Source organism: Fundulus heteroclitus, chromosome 22 (assembly GCF_011125445.2).
Source record: "Fundulus heteroclitus isolate FHET01 chromosome 22, MU-UCD_Fhet_4.1, whole genome shotgun sequence".
NCBI classification, from domain to species: Eukaryota; Metazoa; Chordata; class Actinopteri; order Cyprinodontiformes; family Fundulidae; genus Fundulus; species Fundulus heteroclitus.
The window spans coordinates 39,615,769-39,637,867 of NC_046382.1; the positions used below are offsets into that span (position 1 = coordinate 39,615,769).

Sequence of the window (22,099 nt, forward strand, 5' to 3'; positions counted from 1 at the left end):
AGTGGAACAGGAGTAATTTACAAAAACGGCAGCGACAAAAACAAAAAAAAGGTAAAATAAAGTTTATATATATATATATATATATATATATATATATATATATATATATATATATATATATATATATATATATATATATATTCACTGTCAATTAAGGGTCAGTTTGTAGTACTCTACCTGATTAATTAGCTCACTTGCATATTTCGTTTTCATATAGTTTAGGCATTTGCAGAATAGTTTAAATTTGTTATAGGAAGCCTTAAAGATGGGAGGGAATTTTAGAAACTTAGATTTATGTAACGTATGTAAGGTTTTGCCATTATAAGAATTGCATTCGCTGGAAGGCTGTTCTTTTCATTATCAAATAGAATGCCATATAAAAGACCCATCTGAGATAGACGAATCACAGAAACTCTTTTTTGATCCAAAATATGTGAATTGTTGTTTCTATACTAGAGTGACAAAATGCAAAGACGTTAGTTTCAAAGTTGAATATTTGTTTAGGTCATTCACCAGACGGATAAATATTATTAAATAGTTTAAAAGGAATTTATTTCGACTTTGAAATTGACATTGATTTAAATTCAGCACGGTGCTGACGTCATCCTGTTTAGGCGGTCACAGAGACTGCCTGCACGTAAAGCCGGTTGTGCGTGCATTTTTTTTGAACGTGTGTCCTTGCTGGAAGCGACCCCGTTTGTCGGGTTGATAAGAAACTCGCTGTTCTCTTTAGGGATTCCCATGAAAATGAGCCACACGCAGCGACGTTAACGACCGCCGTATAGCATCAGCGGCCGGAGAAGCTGCTTTGTGTGCGCTCATTCGCACGCGCTCTCTCCCTCATTCATTTAACACGCACACACCCCTCCGGTCGCCGCGCGCGCTCCCCGTCACATCTGTGTGAGAGGTTAGAAAGCTAGCTAACGCGGCTTCATCTCTGTTATAGAGTGAAGCACGGCGTTTTCTCGCGTTGTTATGTGTAGACGTGGTCGTCTCTGAATAACGGATTATCTACATTTCCCCTCGGCTGACCGGGAGCCGCCATGGAATGCCGTGTTCTGTCCATACAGAGCCATGTAGTCCGGGGATACGTGGGCAACAAGAGCGCCTCTTTCCCATTACAGGTAAACGCGAGCTGCATGTTCCCGTTATCGGACAGCGGGCGACACGACACCGGTTGTCGAACGTGACTCTGTCTGAGACGCCAATTAAGACAGTGGTAACAAAACAGTGCCCTTTCTGTCTTCCAGCTGTCTTCTTACAAAAGAAGAAGAAAAAAAAAACAGCCCTCATTTCTTAATATTTTGTGTTGATATACCTTAGTTTTATTCTAATAACTTTAATTTTAACGATTCATTTCTAACATCATTCACCCACCGAACTCTTATATTGAGCGTTCGTTTGTAAACCTTATTTTTTTTATCAGTTTTACCAAGATAGGTGCTAGAGATGCCATAGACGAGATATAAAGGTAAACCTTTAAAGACAATGTGCACGCCTGCGAAATGCACGTGCACGTTTATTAAAAGGTCAAGTTCGAGGAAGAAATGGACCGGAAACCGGTTCTCTGTTGCGGGTTCGAGGGACGACAGCTGCCAGCGAGGGTGGCCGATAATCGAGCCATCATCAGGACCGCCAAAACAGCGAGTTCCTTTCACCAAAGCCGTGGAACAAACGGCAGGGCTGCGATAAAACCTGCACCACTTGGTGAAAATCACGGGATTACGTTTGAAATAAGAAATGTGAGCAATTTGAAGACAAAAATGAGATTTACAATTTAACTATGGCATTATTATAAACACGCAACGGCGTAGGAGAACACACCGTTTTTAAATTGAGCCTTTTTCCTGGACCATCACCATGCTGTAAATAAACATGTTTCCTATAGATTGACTGGCTGATATAATCTATCTATATGCTCCGTCCTGATGCATTTAGTTTATTTTCTGTGCAATCATTTGTGGGGGTCAGTAACTGTCCCTGGGTTTGACACGTTTAGCGATAGCTGTGAATGGAGCTATATAATCCTTCATTGAAGCACATCTAGATGAGTCCAGCAGCGAGTTGCTGTCACCAGTCTGCCATAGGGATGCGCTGGTTATCATTATAGAGGTATACCAACTCCTAAAAAAACTAAATTTTTCCATCACGCCGTTCCTGCTGTCTAAAGGCCTTTGGGTGAGATTCCAGGGAAAATACCTTTCTTCATCATATGGTAACGCAGGACCACCCGTCCGCTACCCGACAGCATGCAGGTTCTGGTTAGCTGGCTGTACTTTTCCCTCGTTCACTAAGAAAGCCACGTTTAGCTGTTAGATATGAAGGTTTTCTGACTGTGAGAGAAACATCAAGAGGAACAACGCCACCAGTCGCTCTTATTGCGGTAACACTGTTCTTAAAACTGCAGCTGGCACCATCTGTTAAGCAGCCGACTGCAGGCTAGCTACCCGCTCAGACGAGCAGTTATTGACCAGCTAATATGAGCTTTCTGTGCTTGTGTTACTCCATAAAGAGCACAGCAGCAAGAAGGTATACTATTTTGCACATTAAGCACCTAAAAGGTGCCTCAAAAACATAGCAGGCGTTTTATGCTTAAAAATCACAACCACTGGGGGTAGGCGTGGTGTAGTGGGATAGCAAAGGCTCTCAGTATTTGATGCAGCTGTCCGGTGATCGACTCCAGGCCTCGTGGGGCCTTTGCTTCCCGTCTTTTTCCTGCCCTCTCTGCCCCTGATTACTCTCAAAAAAACGTATTAGTACATATCTATTTTTGTAGAATCTATCTCTTGGTATTAATCCAGCCACCCAGTTTCTGGTCTCAGATGTTAGACCATGAAACACTGCAGCCAGGACAGGGAGAAAGTTATGGAGTAGTTTGAAGGAGGGAGGGTCAGGTCGTAAAGCAATCTCCCATGCTATCATCACATGACAGAGTTCTGATCCGACCGTCATCTGAACAACCTGCTAAAACATGGACTGGCGGGGACTTGTGAGGCAGAAAAGTGCAAACTTCTACATTTTAATGATATGCTGTTTCCTTGCACTGCTTTCATTAGTTAATTTGTAACGTGTCCCTATAACATGAAAGAGAAATGTTAGCTTGATCTGTACTCTGTTGAGAGAGAAAGATTTACATCCCATGTTGTCAGGCTATTGATAAAAAAAGTTGTGCGGTTGCTATGACAACATGATTAGGGGAAGTGATCTTTGTGTGTAGGTTATGTGGTTGCCTGATTGCGCATGTGGTGGGGAGCCCGTATGTGATGTTTTCCCTTAGCTGTGGTGCAGCTGGGCGCTAATGGCGTGTTCTTTGCTACCTGTGGAATACCGCTACGCTTTTAACGAGAGTTCAAGAGAGGTTGAGATTTGGGCTGGAGAAGGTCAGTCAGATCTGGCAACCCTGCTGGCCAGATGAGACCAAAATGGAGCTCTCTGGCATACATGCAAAACGCTGTGTGGGTAAAAAACTAACACTGCACCTCAGTGTGATCACACCGTTCCCATGGTCAGACATGGGGGGGGGGGGGGGGGCAGCCTCGCGATGTGGTCCTGCAAGAGCTACGGTGGAGCGCCTTAGATTTGAGCAAACGAAGATGTCAGAGAGGCTCAGTGCCACAGCCAAATTCAGTTGAAAAGGAAAATTTGGAAACTTGCTAACGCTGTTCATCGCCGTCCAATCTGACAGGGGGAGATTTTTATTTTATTTTTTGCAACAATGTGCAATGCTGAAAGAGACCTAGTCAGAAAGACCTGCGGCATTAACTGTTCAAGGTAATGAGCTGGGGACTGAACAGATGAGCACAAGGAAATTCATTGTAAAGCTAAATAAATTGAAGAGCAACATGTTTTTTTCTCCTCCTACCTCAAAGAGATGCACTTGTTTGTGTTGGTCTGTTGCACAGCGTCTGGTTGTAATGGGACAAAGTGTTGAAGGTTCTGCATACATCAGCGGTACCTTCATGTGTTAGCCAGTCACCTTTCATTCGACCAAGCTAAAAACATTTCAGACAGGATAATATTAAAATGATCTGGAAGTGACAGCAACCTCTTTCTGAAATCTGTAAAAATATGTCATCAGAGTGACAACTTTCAGGTTCCACATAGTTTTGTCTATACCTGAGTGGTTCCATATTCTACTTTGTTGGGCATTAGTTAATTAAGTTGAAGAGGATCGGGAAGTCTTGATGGCAGCAGCTCACTGAAATAAACCCACGTGGGTGACTATTTTGGTCTTAACTCGTACAAACCCCGTATAACTTTTGTGTTGGGCCATTACCTACAGAGACGGCAATAACATTGTTCGCTAAAGGCGTTTCTGGCACACCGAGCTCTGCAAGGAGCCGATGAGAGCCTCTAAATTAGGCAATTGATTTGATATCGTGTGAGAGGACATTAAGGGTATTAGCTCCTGCTGGCAACGAGCGACGGCATGATTCCTCCTTTATGATGTCCACTGTTGACTGACGGAAGACAGTAAGTGCCTTCGCATCGGCAATAATTACCTTGATGACGATGACGCCGCCTCTGCAGCCAGCTAAAGTTGGTATGGGACCGCTGTGGCCTTACAGTACGAGTCCCGTCGTCCTGCTCGTTGGGAGAAGTGCCGGGTTTATTTTTAGCCTGCAGCACACCACGATTTATTTTGTGCTTCTTCTCTTAATGGCTGTTCCGCTTTGATGCTTGTCACCGGGGTTCAGTGTAGTCAGTAATGTTTAAGTACCACGCCTTATTAGGGCTCATTTGTACGGCCTTAATGTTAAAGTAATGCCGGGGGGGGAAGGGGGGCTGATCCCAGTCGACACATAGTACCCACTGTAGCGTTGACTCCAAGTGTTTGAGCCCAGCAGATGTGGACCAGCACGCTTAACTTTATACAATATTTACACATATCCCTGTTGTTGACATACAGCATGAGAATTTGTGTTAGAACAATAAGACAAGAAATATTGTACAATGAGGACAATTGGCTCAAGAATGTTGATAGTGTTATTAGCTTATCTCATTAGTATTGAGAAGGGACGGGCCGCTCAGGCTTTCTTTTGTCCCTGATGCTGATGCCGGTGGGTTAAGCAAAGACGTTTGCTGATACTGAGTCCTAGTCCTGTACTGATACTGACTGTGTCCCACTTAGCTCACTGGCAGTCAGGTTCCTGATGCTGCACATATTTAGTCCCAGCAGGGGTCTGTGCATGTCAGGCTTACAGTATTTTTGCTAAATATATATCTGGCTTGGAACGTAAAGCTCCAGTCCTAAAAAAAAAAAAAAAAACATCCTGTTTGCACACGTGCTAGGCTAACAGGTTTTTACTCTCTTTTGGTAAAGCTGCAGTAGGGAGTAAAAAAACATGGACTTAGCATGAACATTTGAACAAGGACACCTTACGGTTCCTTCCCCCTTGCTCTCTGCTGCGCTACACTCCTCCCCCTCAGCAGAGCCCGCCGTGCTGCTCCAATGTTTTTACCTGTTTCTGTTTCCTGAGCAGGAGCCACTCCAGAAACTGGCAGGTTTCCTGTAAAGCAGCTTGTTTCTCCACCATTTCTCCTCACAGCTACAGCCCACTAGTAATTATTGAATGATGGTAGCGTTGTGTGGGGGAGGGGGTGTGAGCAGCGTGTACACCACAGTGACTGGCACTGCTAACAACCAATCAGAGACAGACATGCCTCGTGGCTCTGATTGGTTGTTTCTGACCGGGAGCGGTGCAATTCTGCAAATGGCAGTAGGACCTCAGAGAGGAGACAAAGGAGCTGGATTTTTTTCCACAGATTATCTGTGTCATACTTTACTGTCAGGAAACAGTGACAGTTTTAACAAATATGTAAAAAAATCTATTTATTTAAAAGTTACCCACTGTATCTTTAAGTGATTTAGCTCATCTCGTCATGTGACTCAGGCAGACGGGGAGCTGCAGCAGCCGATACAGTTTTTCTTTCAGTGTTAACAGAGTTTTCTTACACGGGCAAAGTAATGTCCATGGACTATAGGACGCTTTTGCAAGTCGTGGAAACAAAAAATAGGTTGTGATTTTTGAAAAGGCGCTTGCTTGGAGGTGCAGCTAAAATTTGACCAGACAGCGAACAACAACAGGCGTAAACTTGATACGTACAACATTGAGGCCTTACTACTATTTCAGGGACAATTTCCCTATCACACATCTGTATTATAACAGTGTTTCAGTTTATGATTGTAAAAATATTTGAACGGTCAGTATAGCAGGTCTTCGTCACTGCTGACTCTTGTCCAGAAATGAGACAGTGTGGGCAACTTGGATTAAGAACAAAAAGCCTGGTGAAGAGGCTGCTCATAGTACACAGAGTATGGCCATGATTCAGCGGGTGTAAGAGATAAGGCTAAGATGATGACGATGATTTCCGCCAGCACGCTGGGCATCCCTCTCTCTGCGCCGTCACGTTGGCTTCGGCAGCACGAGGGAAAACACGCTCCGATTGGCTGCCGTGGGATTACTCCTGGTGACGCAGCCGAAGACGGAGACGGAGCTGAGCTGCTGTGGAAAAACCCAGCTCTTAACAGCAAATCTCACCTAAAGCAGAGACGTTTCTAGGCGTCACTGATTAAACAGAGGTTTTAGTTCAAGAGCTGCACTAGTTTCTCAGGCTTAACCTCTCGGTTTTCTCGTTTTAATGCAGAGAGCTGCTGCAGCAGTAAACATGTATAGTTGTATGAAATAGAATGAAAGCCAATAGTGGCCAGCTATATGACTGTAATCGTTTCTGAACAAGCAACCCTAATGATGCCTCTGTCTTCTATACCTCTGAAGTGTTCCTTTATACACGCTGGAAGCAAGGAAGCCTTGCCTAGAGAAACAGAATGATTTGCAGGGCAGAAGTAGGTTCCTTCTTGTCTGCTTCCCCCACCCCCTTGTTTGAATCCCACGGTCTGCCACCCTGGGTCCCTGAGCAAGACACTTAGACCCAGAATGCTCCCCGGGCGCCGCACAGTGGCAGCCCATTGCTCCCTAAGTGCAGAGGATGAATTTAATTGCAATGTGTATTGCAAAGACAAATAAAGATAATTGTCAATTTCTACATATTGTTATAAATCAAGGGAATTATAGATTTCTTAGCAGCTGTCTGATCACATGTGCACGTCTTGGCAGGAGATTCTCTGTATGACATGCATTATCAGCTATCAGCCTAAAGTTACATGTGGGTACAGTCTGCAGAATCAAGAGTTTTTATTGTCATTATGTAAGCATAATGACATTTTGGAGAGACACTGGCTCAGAATTCACACATAACACACAGACACAAGACAGGATGTTCACACTGAGAACCCAAAAGCGTGCAAGTAGTCCCCAGCGTCTGATTAGATTTAATTGTTCAAGTCAAAAAAGACAGAGAGCAGTCACTTTACAGAACAATTGTGAATTGCCATGCAGTTGCATCTGTATCAGATAATTATTGCCGGAGAAGTTAAAATCTGCAAATAGTCATTAGCAAAATTTTTTATTTTAAAGCTAAAGAACTGTGCACTTTGCGTGGATGTCCAACCTAACCCTCCCCGAGAAGCTAAAAGTGTGCAAAGAGACATCAGCATGTGAGAGACGGCGTAAACAACTCTGGATCGAATCAGGAACCTGTGGAGACAGCAGTTAACACGTAGCAGACAATGAACTGGGCTGATGGTGTATTGATTCTCAGCCGGGGGCGATAGCCTTCACAGCTTTGGGAAAGAAGTTGTTTTTAAGTCGATTCGATTTTGATTTAATGTTCCTGAAGCGTTTACCTGATTGAAGTGGGACAAGCAGCGAGTTGCCCTAGGCTGGGATCTGTGGCAATATACGTCTGGCCCTTTTCTGGACCCGTGGCATAAACCACGTCTAGATCCTGTAGACGGCATCCCACAATCCCCTGTGCTGTCCTCACCACGTGGAGCTCCTATACCACACTGTCACGCTGAGACACAGGATGCCTTCAGTTGGGGCTCTATAAAAAACTGATTAGCAAATTGGGAAAGCAAAGGAGGTATAAAAAGTAGGCTATGTGGTGTTTTCTGCTGCACGCCTTATGTATCATTCTGACAATTGCACCATGTCTGAGCGCAATGAGCCAAGATCACAACTCAGCAAAAAATTGGAACTGGGCCTTAAAATCTTCTGTTTTACACTAACCTTAGGTGGGAAATATTGTTCCACTTTAATGTTGCTGCAGCTCATGCCACACGACCCCGTTGACATCAATGTCGTCATTTTTGTTCGGTGTAAAATGGTAAACGGATTCATGTACCGCTTTTCTAATCATAGTGAGCACTCGACTGCACTTTACACTAGTTCACTTCCCCTATACCCTGTAGCTCAGTCACCCCCCAGTGAACTGTGGCTGCATTCAAAGAGTAGGAGAAGGCAAGAGAAACAAGCCAAAGCTAAAATGGCGCTATAGCTCTAGATGTCCCACAGGGTTACCTGCTGTATTCACACATGAGCTTCAGGGGAAGGTGTCCTGCTCACGTCTTAAACGTTCCACCTTCATCAAAACTTGAGTTCCTGCGGAGAGATCAACAGAACGATCACAGGGACAGCGAACGATGTCCGCTCTCTGGGGAAAGTTTTGCTCGCCGCACCGTGTTCAGCACCTCAACACGTTAGGTGAATGTCACGTGCTGGCGGTACACCAGCGGCGGGTTACCTTGGAGAAAGCACGCGCCGCGCTCTCGGGAGCATATAGGCGTCCCTCCAAGGTCGAAGTTAATCTGAGAGTCCCAGCGAATTGAAAAGAACAAAGAGTCGGTTCACTCTGCGCGCTTTAGTCCAATTAAATTAAGCCATTCAGATGGCGATTGGCTGCGCATGTGGATGAGCCATGAGTGGCTCTCTCTGGCTCTTTATGTAGGACCTGACGCAGAAAGGACACCAAGTGTTGTCCTTTCCCCTTTCTTCTATCTGCTCTGCAGTTTACAGGAGGAGTTCCATGAAGGTTAAAGTTGGATTTTCACGCTTTTGTCCCTTTTCTCCTTGAAGTCTGAACTGCACAGAATCAGCTCCCACCTATAGAACCGCTTCACTCGCAGCAGTCCAAGAGCGTCGCGTTTTGTTGTTGCGGGCATCTTTACCGAGCCAGAAAGAGCCCAACCTGACTGAAGCACAAACTAGAATGTTAAATTTCCGTTTCAGATGCTAAAACATCTGCAAACATGTCATCGTATTTACTTAGAACACCGTAGCTGGTGACGACGTGCTTCTCCGGATGTTTTCTCACCTCATCCTCTTCTTCTTGTGTCTCTGTGTCCAGGTTTTAGGCTTTGAGGTGGACTCAATCAACTCTGTGCAGTTCTCCAACCACACAGGTACTATTTGTCTTCCCGGGTGCATGTTTGGAAGCGGATGGTGTAGATGGATGGCGTGGGTGTGTGTGAGTCAGTCAGCGCCGTTGATGTCGTGATCAGGGGGTTTTGCAGAGTGTCGGCAGAGGCGGCTGCTGCTGAAGCTGAGGCCACACTGGAACCGGGGTGTAGAGGACAGGAGCGTGAGGAGATTCTGGAGTCAGCAAACACCCCAGCCGCTCCCTAACACACATTTACTGTGTCTTGTAAGAGGAAGGGCAAGGAGAGGATTATTCACTGCAAACATGTTGTGTGTCTCTAACTCTGTTCTCTCCATGAAACATGGCCGTGGCAGTTAGGTGAAAACTTCTGGCAGTGCAGGATAGATGTCATGTACAGTTGTGTCTTATTCTTGGAATTGGTAGTAGAAAACTTACCAAACCAAAATTCATTTAAAAAGCAAGAAATTTCTATCTCTGGTGCAACACACGCAACAGATTTTTTTTTTTTCTGAACAATATACCTTAAAGTGCTTGTGAGTTATTTGTTCCCTGCAGCGTCAATTTCACAGCTCCTGCTCACAGAAGTCACTTCAGCTTGTGTTTGTTGTCGGATGTTAGACACCTCCTCCATGTTAGAAGTCTGACGCTCTTTACATTCACAAGACGTTAAAGGCATATTCCTAATGTATTAAATGTCCTCTTAATCTTCCTTTAGACATACTTTACAGAAAACATCAAGTCTAGGAAGGTCTTCATTTTTTCATTATTTACTTGAAAGTTTTCCTTGTTTTCATTTTGTGGTGCAAACACCAAAGTCAACATGAGAAGCAGCAAACTTGGCTTTATATTGCTTTTCATATACCCCCTCCCTTCCTCGCTCTTTTCCTTCCCTCTTTTCCTTCCTTTATCCCTCCCTTCTTTCCTTCCCTTGCTACATCTGTGTCTATCTTCCTTCCTTCCTTCCTTCCTTCCTTCCTTCCTTCCTTCCATCAGGACCTCCAGGACGAAGGACGGCCTTCCTCCGCCGCCTCCCATCCTCAAAGTTCCTTCCTTCCTTCCTTCCCTCCTTCTCTCCTTTTACTCCGCCTGGCCCCTCCCCTCCCATCCTTGTCCTTCCTTCACTTCTCCGTCCTTCTTACTTCTTCTATCTTCTTCTTCTCTTCCTTCTTCCTTCTATCCTCTCCTCTTCCTCATCCTTCTATCTCCCTCTTCTTCCTCTTATTCCTTCCTACATTCCTTCCCCTCCTCCCTCACTCCCTTCCTTTCTTCCCTCCCTATCTTCGATCCTTACCGTCCTTCTTCCTTCCTTCCTTCCTTCCTCAAATCCATCCTCCCTTCCTCCTCTTATTCCTGCCTTTCATCCTACCCCTCCTTCCCTTCCTTCCTTCCTTACGACAGGGCAACAGCGGCGCAGGAGTTTGTCCTGTAGCTGCTGTGTTGCCGGTTCGATCCCCATTGTCTCAGTCATTGTGTCCTTGGGCAGCACCCTTCACCTGGTGGTCAGCAGGCTGCCATTCATCGCAAATTTGAGATAGCTGTGAAAGTTCCCATTTTCTGGATTGTTCTAGTCTGAGATGGAACACATTTTCTTTCAAAACATAAAAAAGGACAAGATGGTTCCAACATGATTAGAGCTACTTAACCAGATATTTATAGTAGAATAATAGAGGTATTAAAGAATTGTGCATTCCAGGCCACCCCTGGACAAAGAGAAAGTCTAAACTTTAACATGCCTACTTGTTCCTTAGAAAGTTAGGCTGGTGATGTGTCAATGAATGCCTCTCAGAGGGTGTCTGCATCATCCTGTCTGTGTCACTTTACTTGTAATATTATGATCTAATTGCCCGTCCTTTGAATGAGTAATGTGCACTGTCTGTTCTTGAACTGATGGGTGGCCTCAGCTGGTGTTATTCATTCCAACAGAACTAAAAGAATGAAGCAGCAGTGGGCTAAGAAAACAAGTAGTTTGTTCAGCTGTTCCCTCAGTGGATACAAAGCATTTTCAGACCGTAAATGTCCTCTCCTTGTTCCAGAATGAAATAGTTAGAGATCTGTCCGGATGTCCTGGAATTTCTGCCACCTTATCAGTGCTGACTGTACAGGCTTCAATATGAAATATCAGTACTGGAGTCATAGCAAGCATGACCTAACCTGACTCTTGCCAAATGGATTTCATTCCACAGAGCTCCACACATCCATCTGGGATTGCTCCGTTGAAGATGTATTTCAGAAGGAGGGACCTTATCAAAAATTCTTTCATATGATTGGATAAGCCAGTTGTCCATCATTTGATGTGCTACGTCAACCACTAACATCAAAACCAGCCTATGATGCTGACAGTAGGAAAGATCAAGCTCTTGCCAAACCCGGTCCAGAGAAGTGCAAAGACATTGTTTCCACTAACAAAAGCCATCATAGCCGTTCTCTGGTGTTCTTTTATAGAATTAATATTCTGTAGATTGGACAACACCGATGAAACAGCAGCATCGATGTTACCGCTTGCTTCCTCACTGCTAGCCGTCTTTGTTGTCTGAATCCAAACAGTCGCTTCTTTGATACGTCACATCTATGAAAATCCCTCACGGCGATCCTGATTGGCTCATCCATTTTATGTGGTATGGAATCCCTCCCAATGGCAACGAAGACGTGTGGAGCTCGGCGGAACGACATCCATCTGGCGAGAGTCAGGTTACAGCATGACCCAAAATTCTAAGCATTTAGCTGTGACGTGAAATCTTTAATGGTTATTGCTTGGAATTCTGTTGTCATGATGAACGATGTAAAGTAACCTGTTTTTATGGTGCAGGCAGAGGGTAAGCATAATTGTGGTTGCAGTGAAGAATAAGTGTTGCTGTGTGGGCGAGCTCTGGGAATGAAGCAGCACCCGATGTAGAGACAAGTGAGGGGGTTTAAGGTTGAACCTTTCTGTTGTGGCCTGTTTTCATTTTGCCATTGTCACAACAGACAATGTAAAAAACTCAGCAGTAATTTCCCTTTATGTATAATACCTTATCCAGGATAACCCTGACTTTAAACTGAGTTGATTAAAAGTTAAAAGTGATGTCTTTCTGGTCTCTTGGTAATACTGCCCTTATGCTTATCATACCCTCCCCGACCCCAAATTTCCACCAAGATGCACAGCTTTAAGTTCCCTTTAGCAACATCTTTCTACCCATCTATTACTGTAGCTTACATAACCTTATCATCAGCGAAGCCAGGCTTCCAAGGAAGTTTAGAAATGTTTCCCATCAATGGAAATGACTTAAGGCTACTCAGCCATGACCCGATAATTACAATATGTTACTCATGCTACACTATGCAGACACCCTGTCAGCCCAGATGAAGATTCACTCACCTCAGCATGCTGAATGCTTAAACCACCTCTAATGCAAGTAATGGTTGACTTACTGATTAATTAACTATTTGACCTCTTGGGTGCACTCCTAGAATGCATATAGAGTATTGTACTTTCATCCCCAGATGTTCAATAAAAATGATGTCAGAGAAAAACCCAGGACTGACACGGAAGCGTGCTGTAAATTTTTTCACCCTTTATCTCAATACATATATATTAGAAGCAGCACTGGAAATATGTCACACATTCCAGCATATATACACAGGACAGACTAAGAAAATCTCAATACTAAATATCTTTATTTTTTTTCTATTTCACAATCCAGCTGTCATGGTGATTTGATCTATCACGCTGGGGGTAAGAACACATACCTGGTTACAGATGTCTTTATCTGTTGACAGAGAGATAGTCCATTTCTGCTGCAACGTGGTTTTGGCACAAGTTTAAAGATTCCCTTGATATCTAGGATATCTAAATCTTTAGGATTATTTAGGTCTATTATTTAACACATAACTCATATCATAGTGATGTGGATAAGAATCCACGTTACTATCATATGAACACATTTTTCTTTTGTTTGTGCAAATCAGGAGGAAATGGGGCCAACAAAGTCATCCGTCTTTGGTGTGCCTTTATTTGAGTGACCTTAACATAAACATGCTGTAAATCTTCCTCTTAATTTAATTGGATCTTGTGTATTCAAAACCGCAATATGCAATTTCTTCATGGAGAGGGTATAATTTGGTGTGACATATTGAAGTAGATACTTGGATCTAAGAGGCTAGTGAGACAAAGTCTCAGGAAAAAAAAACTTAAGATGAGAAATGGAAATGACAATGAATTAGAGACGGATGACACCGATGAAGATGGAGGGAGTGACGCGCTGCAGCAGCAAACAGCGGGCGTTGGAATTGCGACAGCGGCAAATGATGACGACAGAAGCAGCCCTTATCTGTTAGCCTGCCATCATTTTTTTTTTTCTCTCTCACTCTCTCACACACACGGCTGCTCTGAATGCTCATCTCTCTTTTTTAGCCCCTTTGGCTTTCTCCTGGCCTGTTGCTTAGCAACCAGATTCTCCTCCACCACCATGTGACTCGACTCTGTGACTCACCTAGAGCTGCGACATCATCAGCCTGCAGCAAACATGCCGTGCACACCCGCGTATGAACCCAGGCTTGCATGGTGCCCGTGTCACACAAATGTGACCATTTATCTGAAATCTGATGGATCATTATTCAGACAGAGGCTGCACATAGGGAGAGTGTACTGTAGGTGTGCTCCATCATCCTCCATGTCCTTATCTGAACCAGATGTCATCATGTGCATGTTGAATGTATGTGTGTGTGTGTGTTCTTGTACTTGCAGCTGAGCCAGAACATTTTATGCTCATTTTACTAGTAGACTGAGGACTTTGATGTAAAATAGAGGGACCTGAAAAAAAAGTCCTCACTTTTATTCTGGGCAAGGGGTTAGGTTTAGGACTAAGGTGTCAATTAGGTTAGGGTTAGTTCTCAACTGGTAAAGGTTAGGGTTAGGGTCCGGCCATATAAAGGCTTGAAGATGAATGGAAGTCTATAGAAGTCAAGGCGCGGTCCTCACTGTGTACATTAAACAAGGACGTGTGTGTTCAGAGCTGAAGCAAAGCCACATGGACTAAAAAAGGGTTTGATGCTCAGATCAGTTACTCAAACAAAGCCAAACCCCTGTGGGAGTTAAATGTAAAAGATTCTCTGGTTACAAAAATTATCAAGTTTGTTATGAAGCTGGTAGGATTGTCATTTAAAAGCACTTAGAAGTTATCGGTTCAATACCAGCTTCTGCCATAGTATGGTTTAGAGTCCATGGCCAAAACAACCCAGAACAGCTCGTGTTGCTCCATCTATGAGGCCAGATGGGCTGTTCTGGGGTGCACCCTTCCCCAGTGAGAGTGGAGGCATGAGGGGAACGTGGCGTCAGCATGTCTAATCCGGGAGGCCCTTGTGCACCTGCATGGCTTGGTCATCTGAGGACTTGAAGAGGCGCTGGTCACGCTAGCCTCATGCTAGAGGGCAGAACCTCACAGCACAGCTGCACCATGATGCCAGAGCTCGGAGTTATTGTAATTCTCTTGGTTTTATGTGCTTTCTGTCTGTCTACTGCTCTGACTTCACCCAAAAGGATCTCCCCAAGCAGTAAATAATCTTGCTTCATCGTCGTTTGCACGTGGAAAATGATTCAATGCTCCGAGGAAGAACCTCCAAGTTGCTCAAAGCTCAAGGTATGCCGGTTGCTGGGAGACCGAAGACGTTGGATGTCTTTATGTTGGATTGGAAATGAAAAATGTACCTGTCAGGCTATCGATAAAATGCCCCAGGCATCTCACTTGCCTTTCTGAAGGGGGGCGAGGAGGTGGACGCAGTTCAGGCAGCGGCTTGTATGGCTGCAGCAGGACTCATGGGTGGCGTCACACAGTCCTTGGACGGTAAAAATGTCCTGAAGGACGGCCTGCTCAGCGGCGTGCACAAGAATCCCTTACCAACATCCTGTCATACTGCTGATTAAACTGATTTAATGTCATTGTTTAGTCATGGAGCCGAGGAGACCGTAGGATGGGCATGATCTGGGGGGTTAGGGGGGGTTAACCAGCTCCATAAATCAACCTCTTCCCTGCTCTTTTCACAGGTTATTCCCACTGGAAAGGCCAGGTGTTGACGGCAGACGAGCTGCACGTCCTTTACGAGGGAATCAAACTGAACAACGTACACAAATATGACTATGTTTTAACAGGTGCATGTTCGTCTTCTCCTCTTTACTCTGAGTTTACTGCTGCTAACCTGGGAATGAATTATCATTCGATCTTCTAAACAAATCAAATGAGATTATGGTGTTCTCAACAGGCTTTGTAGATCGACGATTGTTCTTTGACAACAGAACTGAACTGCTTTACTGTAGAAGAGTTCATAAATTGTTTAAAGCTTATTGCCTTCCATGTTTCTAATACATAGTTGAATCTATTTGTTTTTCCTTTCTTTTCTGTTTTAACGACTTGATGTCGCACATTTTGAACAGCCTTCCTGAATTAAAGTGCCCTTGTTGTTGTGTGCGATGTGTTCAGGGTATACCAGAGACACATCCTTCTTAGAGATGGTGGTGGACATTGTTCAGGAGCTAAAGAGAGCCAATCCTAACCTGGTTTATGGTGAGCAACAGTAGTATTTGTTTTAGAAAATCATCCCAGCACATTGTAGCTCTGGACATTGAACTGGTTAATGTGCGGCAGGACTGTGGTTAACGTGTAAATATGTCTGTTTTTTTTTACCATAACTGCGTTTGGTCCTTTAGATTTCCAAATGAATGCCCTCACAGAACATTGACTTGTGAGAGTTTCCTCCTCGCAGCACAAATCTCCTCCTAAATATCCGCCCTATGCCCCCGCGTCCAAGCTGCAGACTTAGCTCTAGCTACTTGAACCTTTGTTGGCCGTTGTGGAATGCACTGGTGCCCACGTTCTGCGTTCCTTACATAACGCCATTACTCTTCAGTACATTTCCTCTGCAGTCTAAGCTGCCTTGTGCTCACTTTTTTTTCTTTACAGATTTCTCTTCCTCGGTCTTGGAACTGAATGTAATAATCAGGAGCTACATGTCTCAGCAGAACTAATAAAGAAAACCCTTAAAAAAAAGGATAATTATGTCCTTTAAAGTTAGTTAAAATTTTTTTACATATGTTAGTAGGTTCTGAAACCTACTCTTATTCTACAGCAGAGGTCCGCCTTGTGGTCGAACAAAGTTATGGTCACTAATAGTGTTGCGCCGATGCCATTTTTTTGGCCCCTATACCTGGCTGTGCAGTATTGACCGATACCATACCGATACCATCTGTTTGAAATTGATGTGTGTATATAAGAACTGCATACTACTTAGGGTAGTAGAACTTTTTATTGTTTACCTGGAATGGGTGACAATGGTTGAATAAACTTTTGGCTCTCAAAGGCCAAAATAGTGCAACATTTGTGAAAGTATAACATGTATAATAGTAGTGCAACAGTAAGGCAGTAAAATGACATTAATAATTGAATAATCTCTTTTAAACCCTGAGTTTTGGCTCTCAAATGCCAAAATAGTGCAACTTTCATGAACTTATATAACATGTATAATACTAGTCGGGAGAGAGAAGGCTGCGTTCAAGTGACAAACATCAAAATGGTATCTGTGACCTATTTGTTGGTACTCGCCGATACCGATACCTCCATTTTAGTGCTGGATCGGGGCCCCGTCCCATACTGGTATCGGTATTGGTGCAACACTAGTCACTAATGAAGCTTCTGATAGCCAGAACAATGATCAGCACAGCGCCGTTCCCACAGCGTGTTGTACGTCTCTGAAACGTTTGCTCTCTTCTCTTGTTCTCCATATTTGTGGATGGTTTCAGATCTCCAGACCCAGTGCCTTCATTCCTCTCATGCCTGCTGTGTTTTCTGTAATGTATTTGTTCTCAGAGTGGTGAGCAGGTCTCTGAAGGAACTGACCCTGTCTGTTTTATCTTTTCAGTGTGTGACCCTGTCCTTGGGGATCACGGATCCATGGTGAGATCACAGGCAGATGTGAATGCAGTAGCAATGCTGTTTGGGTTTTTCATGTGTGTGGGAGGAGCTGTTCTTACTTTTTCCTGTTTGTTCTGATCTGTATACGTTTGCTGTGGGTCTATAACTTAGAACGTTGCTGTTATGGGGGAGTATTAGCAATATTGAGTGGATCATTGAATTCTGACCCACACATGGTGTTTATATGTTTATATTTGCTCTGTAAACCTGTGCTGGTTTAGGGATCACGCTGATCTTGTATTCAGTGTTTTAGCATGTTTTACTGCAGTCCAGTTAAATGTTAAAATGATTTACACGTATCTTTTTTTCCCCCACAGTACGTTCCTCAGAATCTTTATCCGGTCTACAAGAATAAGGTGGTTCCTGTTGCAGACATTATTACTCCTAACCAGTTTGAGGCTGAGTGAGTGTTTTACCTCTCATATGTCTTTATTTAGAAAAAAGTCAAGAAGCCCTTTCTTTTATTACTCAGCTTGTCTCATTCTTTATGGGTTGTTTTTTATAGTAACACAATGAAGAAATCTGCTCAGAATTATATACAATTAAGCTTAGGGTGATGGCAAAGAGGCCTTCCAGTCTCAAAGACATAGGGGGGCTTTCTTAGGATATCTATTTGTTTTATATAAAATATTCTATCAGCTTTGTGTCTAAACTTAATAGTTTAAGCTGTGCTTTGAAATATAAAAAATGTTCAAGCAAAAACATTTTTTTTGTTTGGAGTGAATTAAAGTAAATCCTTCAGAGTATTTTATCTATGCTTATTAATTATTAGCTTAATTGTAGCAGTAACTGTGTGTGACAAACTTGGTGCTCCCGTAAGATTTAAGAAGGAACGTAGCAGCTATTAGGCTGCATTGGATCGAACTGATCATCATCAGTGGCACCAGCTCCATGAGGCAGTTATTGCCTTGCAGGTATGTGTTAATACAACGCTAAGGAGGAAAAACAGCAGCGTAGCCTTAAAAAAAAAAAAAACTAGTCACTTCTCATCTATGCCATAAATTCAAAAATGAAATTAAAATACAATAACTATTTAAGATCCCCAAATCAAGCATATCTACCGTAGAATCAAGTTGTTTAAAGGCTCATTCAATGTTGGGACCTTTCCCAGGACCTCAAGAGAGCAGGGCAGAAAAAAATGACTGCCAGCCTCTATGAGCTGAAGCAACGTTGTAGAGAAGACGGGGCTAAAATTCCTGAACAAGACTGATAAAGTCTTCCTCAGTTAGTGCTTCTAAAGGGGCTTCTAAAAGCTGGTCAATCTTTGGGTGCACTTAGTTTTTCACACTCAGCTATTTCATCTTGGCTTCAGCTGGCTTAACTGAAGAATTCCAGGGTGGGATCTTTAGTTGTAGCTGTAAGTAATTTTAGAACCTGGTAGACCAGATCATAATTACACTATATTGCCAAAAATGCTATCCAAAAAAAGTTCCCATCACTTCCATGGCCCCAGCGTATAAACTCAGGCACAGTGAAAGAATGGGTCGCTCTCAGCAGCTCAGAGAACAGTAGCATGGTTCTGTGATACCATGCCACCTAAGCAACAAGTTCAGTTGTGAAATTTCCTTGCTGCTACACAGTCAGCTGTCAGTGGTGTTATAATAAAGTGGAGGTGACTGAGAACAGCAGCAGCTCCGCCATGAAGGCGTAGGCCATGGAAAATGATGGCGCGGGGACAGCAGATGCTGATGCTCAACTCTGCAGAGTCTGTCACTACAGAGCTCTAAACTTCACGAGGCCTTCAGATTAGCCGAGGAACGGGTTTCCATGGCCGATCACCTGCATCCCAGCCAATACAAAAGATTGGATGTAGGGTGTGAAGCACGCCGCCACTGGTCTCTGGAGCAGGGCAGGTGCGTTCTCTGGAGTGACGAGTCGCCCTTCTGGGTTTGGCGGTTGCCAGGAGAGCGGTACTTCTCTGACTGCATTGTGCCAAGTGTAAAGTTTAGTGAAGGGGGGTTGTCTTCCGGGAGCTGGGCTCAGCCCCCTAGCTTCAGTGAAAGGAAATCTGAACGCTTCAGCAGACCAAGAGGTTTTAGACAACACCATGCTCCCAACTTTGTGGGGACAGTTTGGAGATGACCCCTACTTGTTCTAACAGGACTTTACACCAGAGCACAAAGTAAGGTCTATAAAGATCTGAATGAGAGAGTCTTGTGTGGATGAACTTGACCTCAACCCAACAGAAGACCTTTGGGATGAATTAGAGCGGAGACTGAGAGCCAGGCCTTCTCATCCAACATCAGTGTCTGACCTAACAGATGTGCCTCTGGAAGAGTGTTCAGAAGTCACCATAAACCCTCCAGAACCTTGTAGAAAGCCTTCCCAGGAGAGCTGAAGCCATTTAAGCTGCAAAGGTTGGACCAAAGTCAAACTGAACCCTTTAGATAAAGAATGGGACGTCACTAAAGTTCATATGTGGAATAAGGCAGGTGAGGGAGTACTTTTGGCAATACAGTGTGTGTCCCAAAATGTAAAGAGTTGTAAGAGGGCACACTTTCTTTTCACCTTACCTTCTATGACTGTGAGAAAGCCACTGCAAAAATAAATATATATTTTTTATTTCCTTAATGTTAACAAATTGTTTTTCCCCCTCGGGTTTTAGATTATTAACGGGGAAAAACATCAGCTCGCAGAAAGATGCTGTGGAGGTAACAGATACTTTCTTAAACGCTGTTTTTTTCTGCTCGCAGCAGGAGTTGCTGCTTCATATCTAATCTCTTCCTACCTTACTCTGTCTTGGTTTGAAGGTGATGGACCTTCTACACGCCATGGGCCCAGACACAGTTGTTATCACTTCCTCTGATCTTCCCCCTAGACTGGGAGACCGCTTCCTGGTGTCCCTGGGTAGCCAGCGTCATGGTGGGTGGAACATGCTTCTTTCAAATGTTTTGACACTGGCAGAGAGAGGTGCCTGTACTATAAACCACACATGTGGAATTTACAGTGGCTTGCAAAAGTACTCACACCCCTTGACCTTTTCTACAATTTGAGCTACAAACTTCGTTGTATTTTTATTGGAATCGTTTTGCGGTAGCCCAACACAAAGGGCTTCATGATTGTGAACTGAAACGGTTTCATAGTTTTCCAAATGTTTTTTTCAAACAAACCTCTGAAAGCTACGGCTTGGATTTGTTTTCAGCGCCGCTGAAACAAAGCTTTGCAGAACCACCTTTCACCTCCTACATCTTCAAGCCTTCTAAGGCGTGTTTCTGCCAGCGTGGTGCGTCTACAGGATAAGATTTCTCTCCGTTCTTTTGAGCAAAACACCTCTGTTGGACTGGATGGAGAGCGCCTGTGAACAGCTCTGTCTGCATGTTGGGGACATTTTCCTGCGCCCCAGTCTTTGCTGCGTCTACCAGCTTTTCTTCCTGGATTGTCTTCTATTTAGCTCCATTTGTCTACCCATCCATGTTGACCTGCTTCGCTGTGCTCGCAGAAGAAAATTGCTGCGCTCCATTTGGATTCAGTAGTGGGACATTTCCACCTCCAAGTCAGACATTTCAATTGGAACGGCCCCTAAAGTCGGAATAACGAGTTGGTGCGACAGGATCATACCCGACTTCCGCATTCATGATGGCTGCTACTCACAGCAACATTGAGTAAACAAAATATTTCATACTTAGACTGTTTTTAGCAGTTCTGTAACATTTAGTCAGTCGTACACGTACTACTGTTCAGTTCTCATAACTCGGACGTTTCAGCACCGTTGATATGCACTAAACACCGCGTAGAACGCCGCTATTGTTAGTGTTTTAACAACAGTGGCCACAGTGGCTAAACAAGCATTAAAGTTGCTGTTGCTTAATGTTTCAGGTCCAGTTGAACAGCTCAGCATCTTTGTCTTTTAAAAAAGACAAGGATTGTGCAGTAAAATGTGACTTTGAAACATATTCTGAGACTCAGGTTGGCTGTATTTGTGCATTTAATGATGGCTTTCAAACAGGCCTCCACGTTTTTTCCTACTGTCCGACTAGAGGGAAACTGGAAGGCAAAACGTCGGACATGACATAATCCACAACTTGTTAGTTTCGAGTACCGAGGGAAATGGAACGCACCAAAAGCCTCCCCACAGCATGATGCTGCCACTGCCATATTTCACAGTGTAGATGATGGTATTTTTCTCTATGCTCTGGTTTTTTCATACAGCCCTCAAAGTTCTATTTGTTGTGTTTGTATAGATACTAATTTACAGGAAAGTGAACGGTGTTTAATGATGGGAAGACTTCAGAAGGCAACTGGTTTCAAAGTATTATATTTAGGGTCATCAGAATAAAGGGGGCTGCAAACAAATGCATGCCCCACTTTTCAGATTTGTATTTTCTAAGAAACGGAGAGCAACATATGTTTTCTATTTACTTCCTAATTAAACTACTATTCTGTGTCTGTCACAGGGGAAAATAGACATTGCCGTTTTTGGTAGCAATGTGGAAAATTGTGAAAAGGATTAAGGGGTGTAAATCGTTTTGCGACGCACTGTCACATACAGTGTCTCTGTTGTGCTGCTCAGTTCGTCCAGACGGAAGCAGGACAACCCAGAGAGTTCGAATAGAAGTTCCCAAAGTGGACGCTGTGTTCGTAGGAACTGGAGATCTGTTTGCAGCTATGCTGCTCGCATGGACACACCATTACCCCAATGACCTAAAGGTGCACAAACACATTCGCAGAAACGCTGTTATTAAGACTGACTCCTTTTGAAATTATATATTGGAAACTCAGTTCTCTTTTCTCTTTCTGTGTCTCTCAGACGGCCTGTGAAAAGACTTTTTCAGTGATGCATCATGTTATCCAGAGGACCATATCTCATGCTCATGGTAAGACCCAAAGATTGTTTATCGAAGTCCAAAACTTGGACCTCCCTCAAACTTATCAGCTAC

The 22,099-nt window shown here is 43.8% G+C and overlaps 1 protein-coding gene across 2 annotated transcripts in view; it reads left to right on the forward strand.

The window, feature by feature from the left end:
• Positions 1-648: 648 nt before the first annotated feature.
• Positions 649-22,099, forward strand: part of LOC105933333 (pyridoxal kinase) — a 29,084-nt gene continuing 7,633 nt past the window's right edge. Inside the window, exons 1-10 of one of the 2 annotated variants that reach the window (XM_012872814.3) lie at positions 649-1,124; positions 9,250-9,304; positions 15,302-15,406; positions 15,735-15,818; positions 17,170-17,204; positions 17,540-17,625; positions 19,828-19,873; positions 19,973-20,084; positions 21,733-21,869; positions 21,970-22,036. In XM_012872814.3, coding sequence (XP_012728268.2) covers positions 1,044-1,124; positions 9,250-9,304; positions 15,302-15,406; positions 15,735-15,818; positions 17,170-17,204; positions 17,540-17,625; positions 19,828-19,873; positions 19,973-20,084; positions 21,733-21,869; positions 21,970-22,036 — 808 coding nt within the window. In that variant the 5' untranslated portion in view covers positions 649-1,043. The remainder of the gene's footprint in view (positions 1,125-9,249; positions 9,305-15,301; positions 15,407-15,734; positions 15,819-17,169; positions 17,205-17,539; positions 17,626-19,827; positions 19,874-19,972; positions 20,085-21,732; positions 21,870-21,969; positions 22,037-22,099) is intronic. The other variant, XM_021321631.2, reaches the window with a different exon arrangement.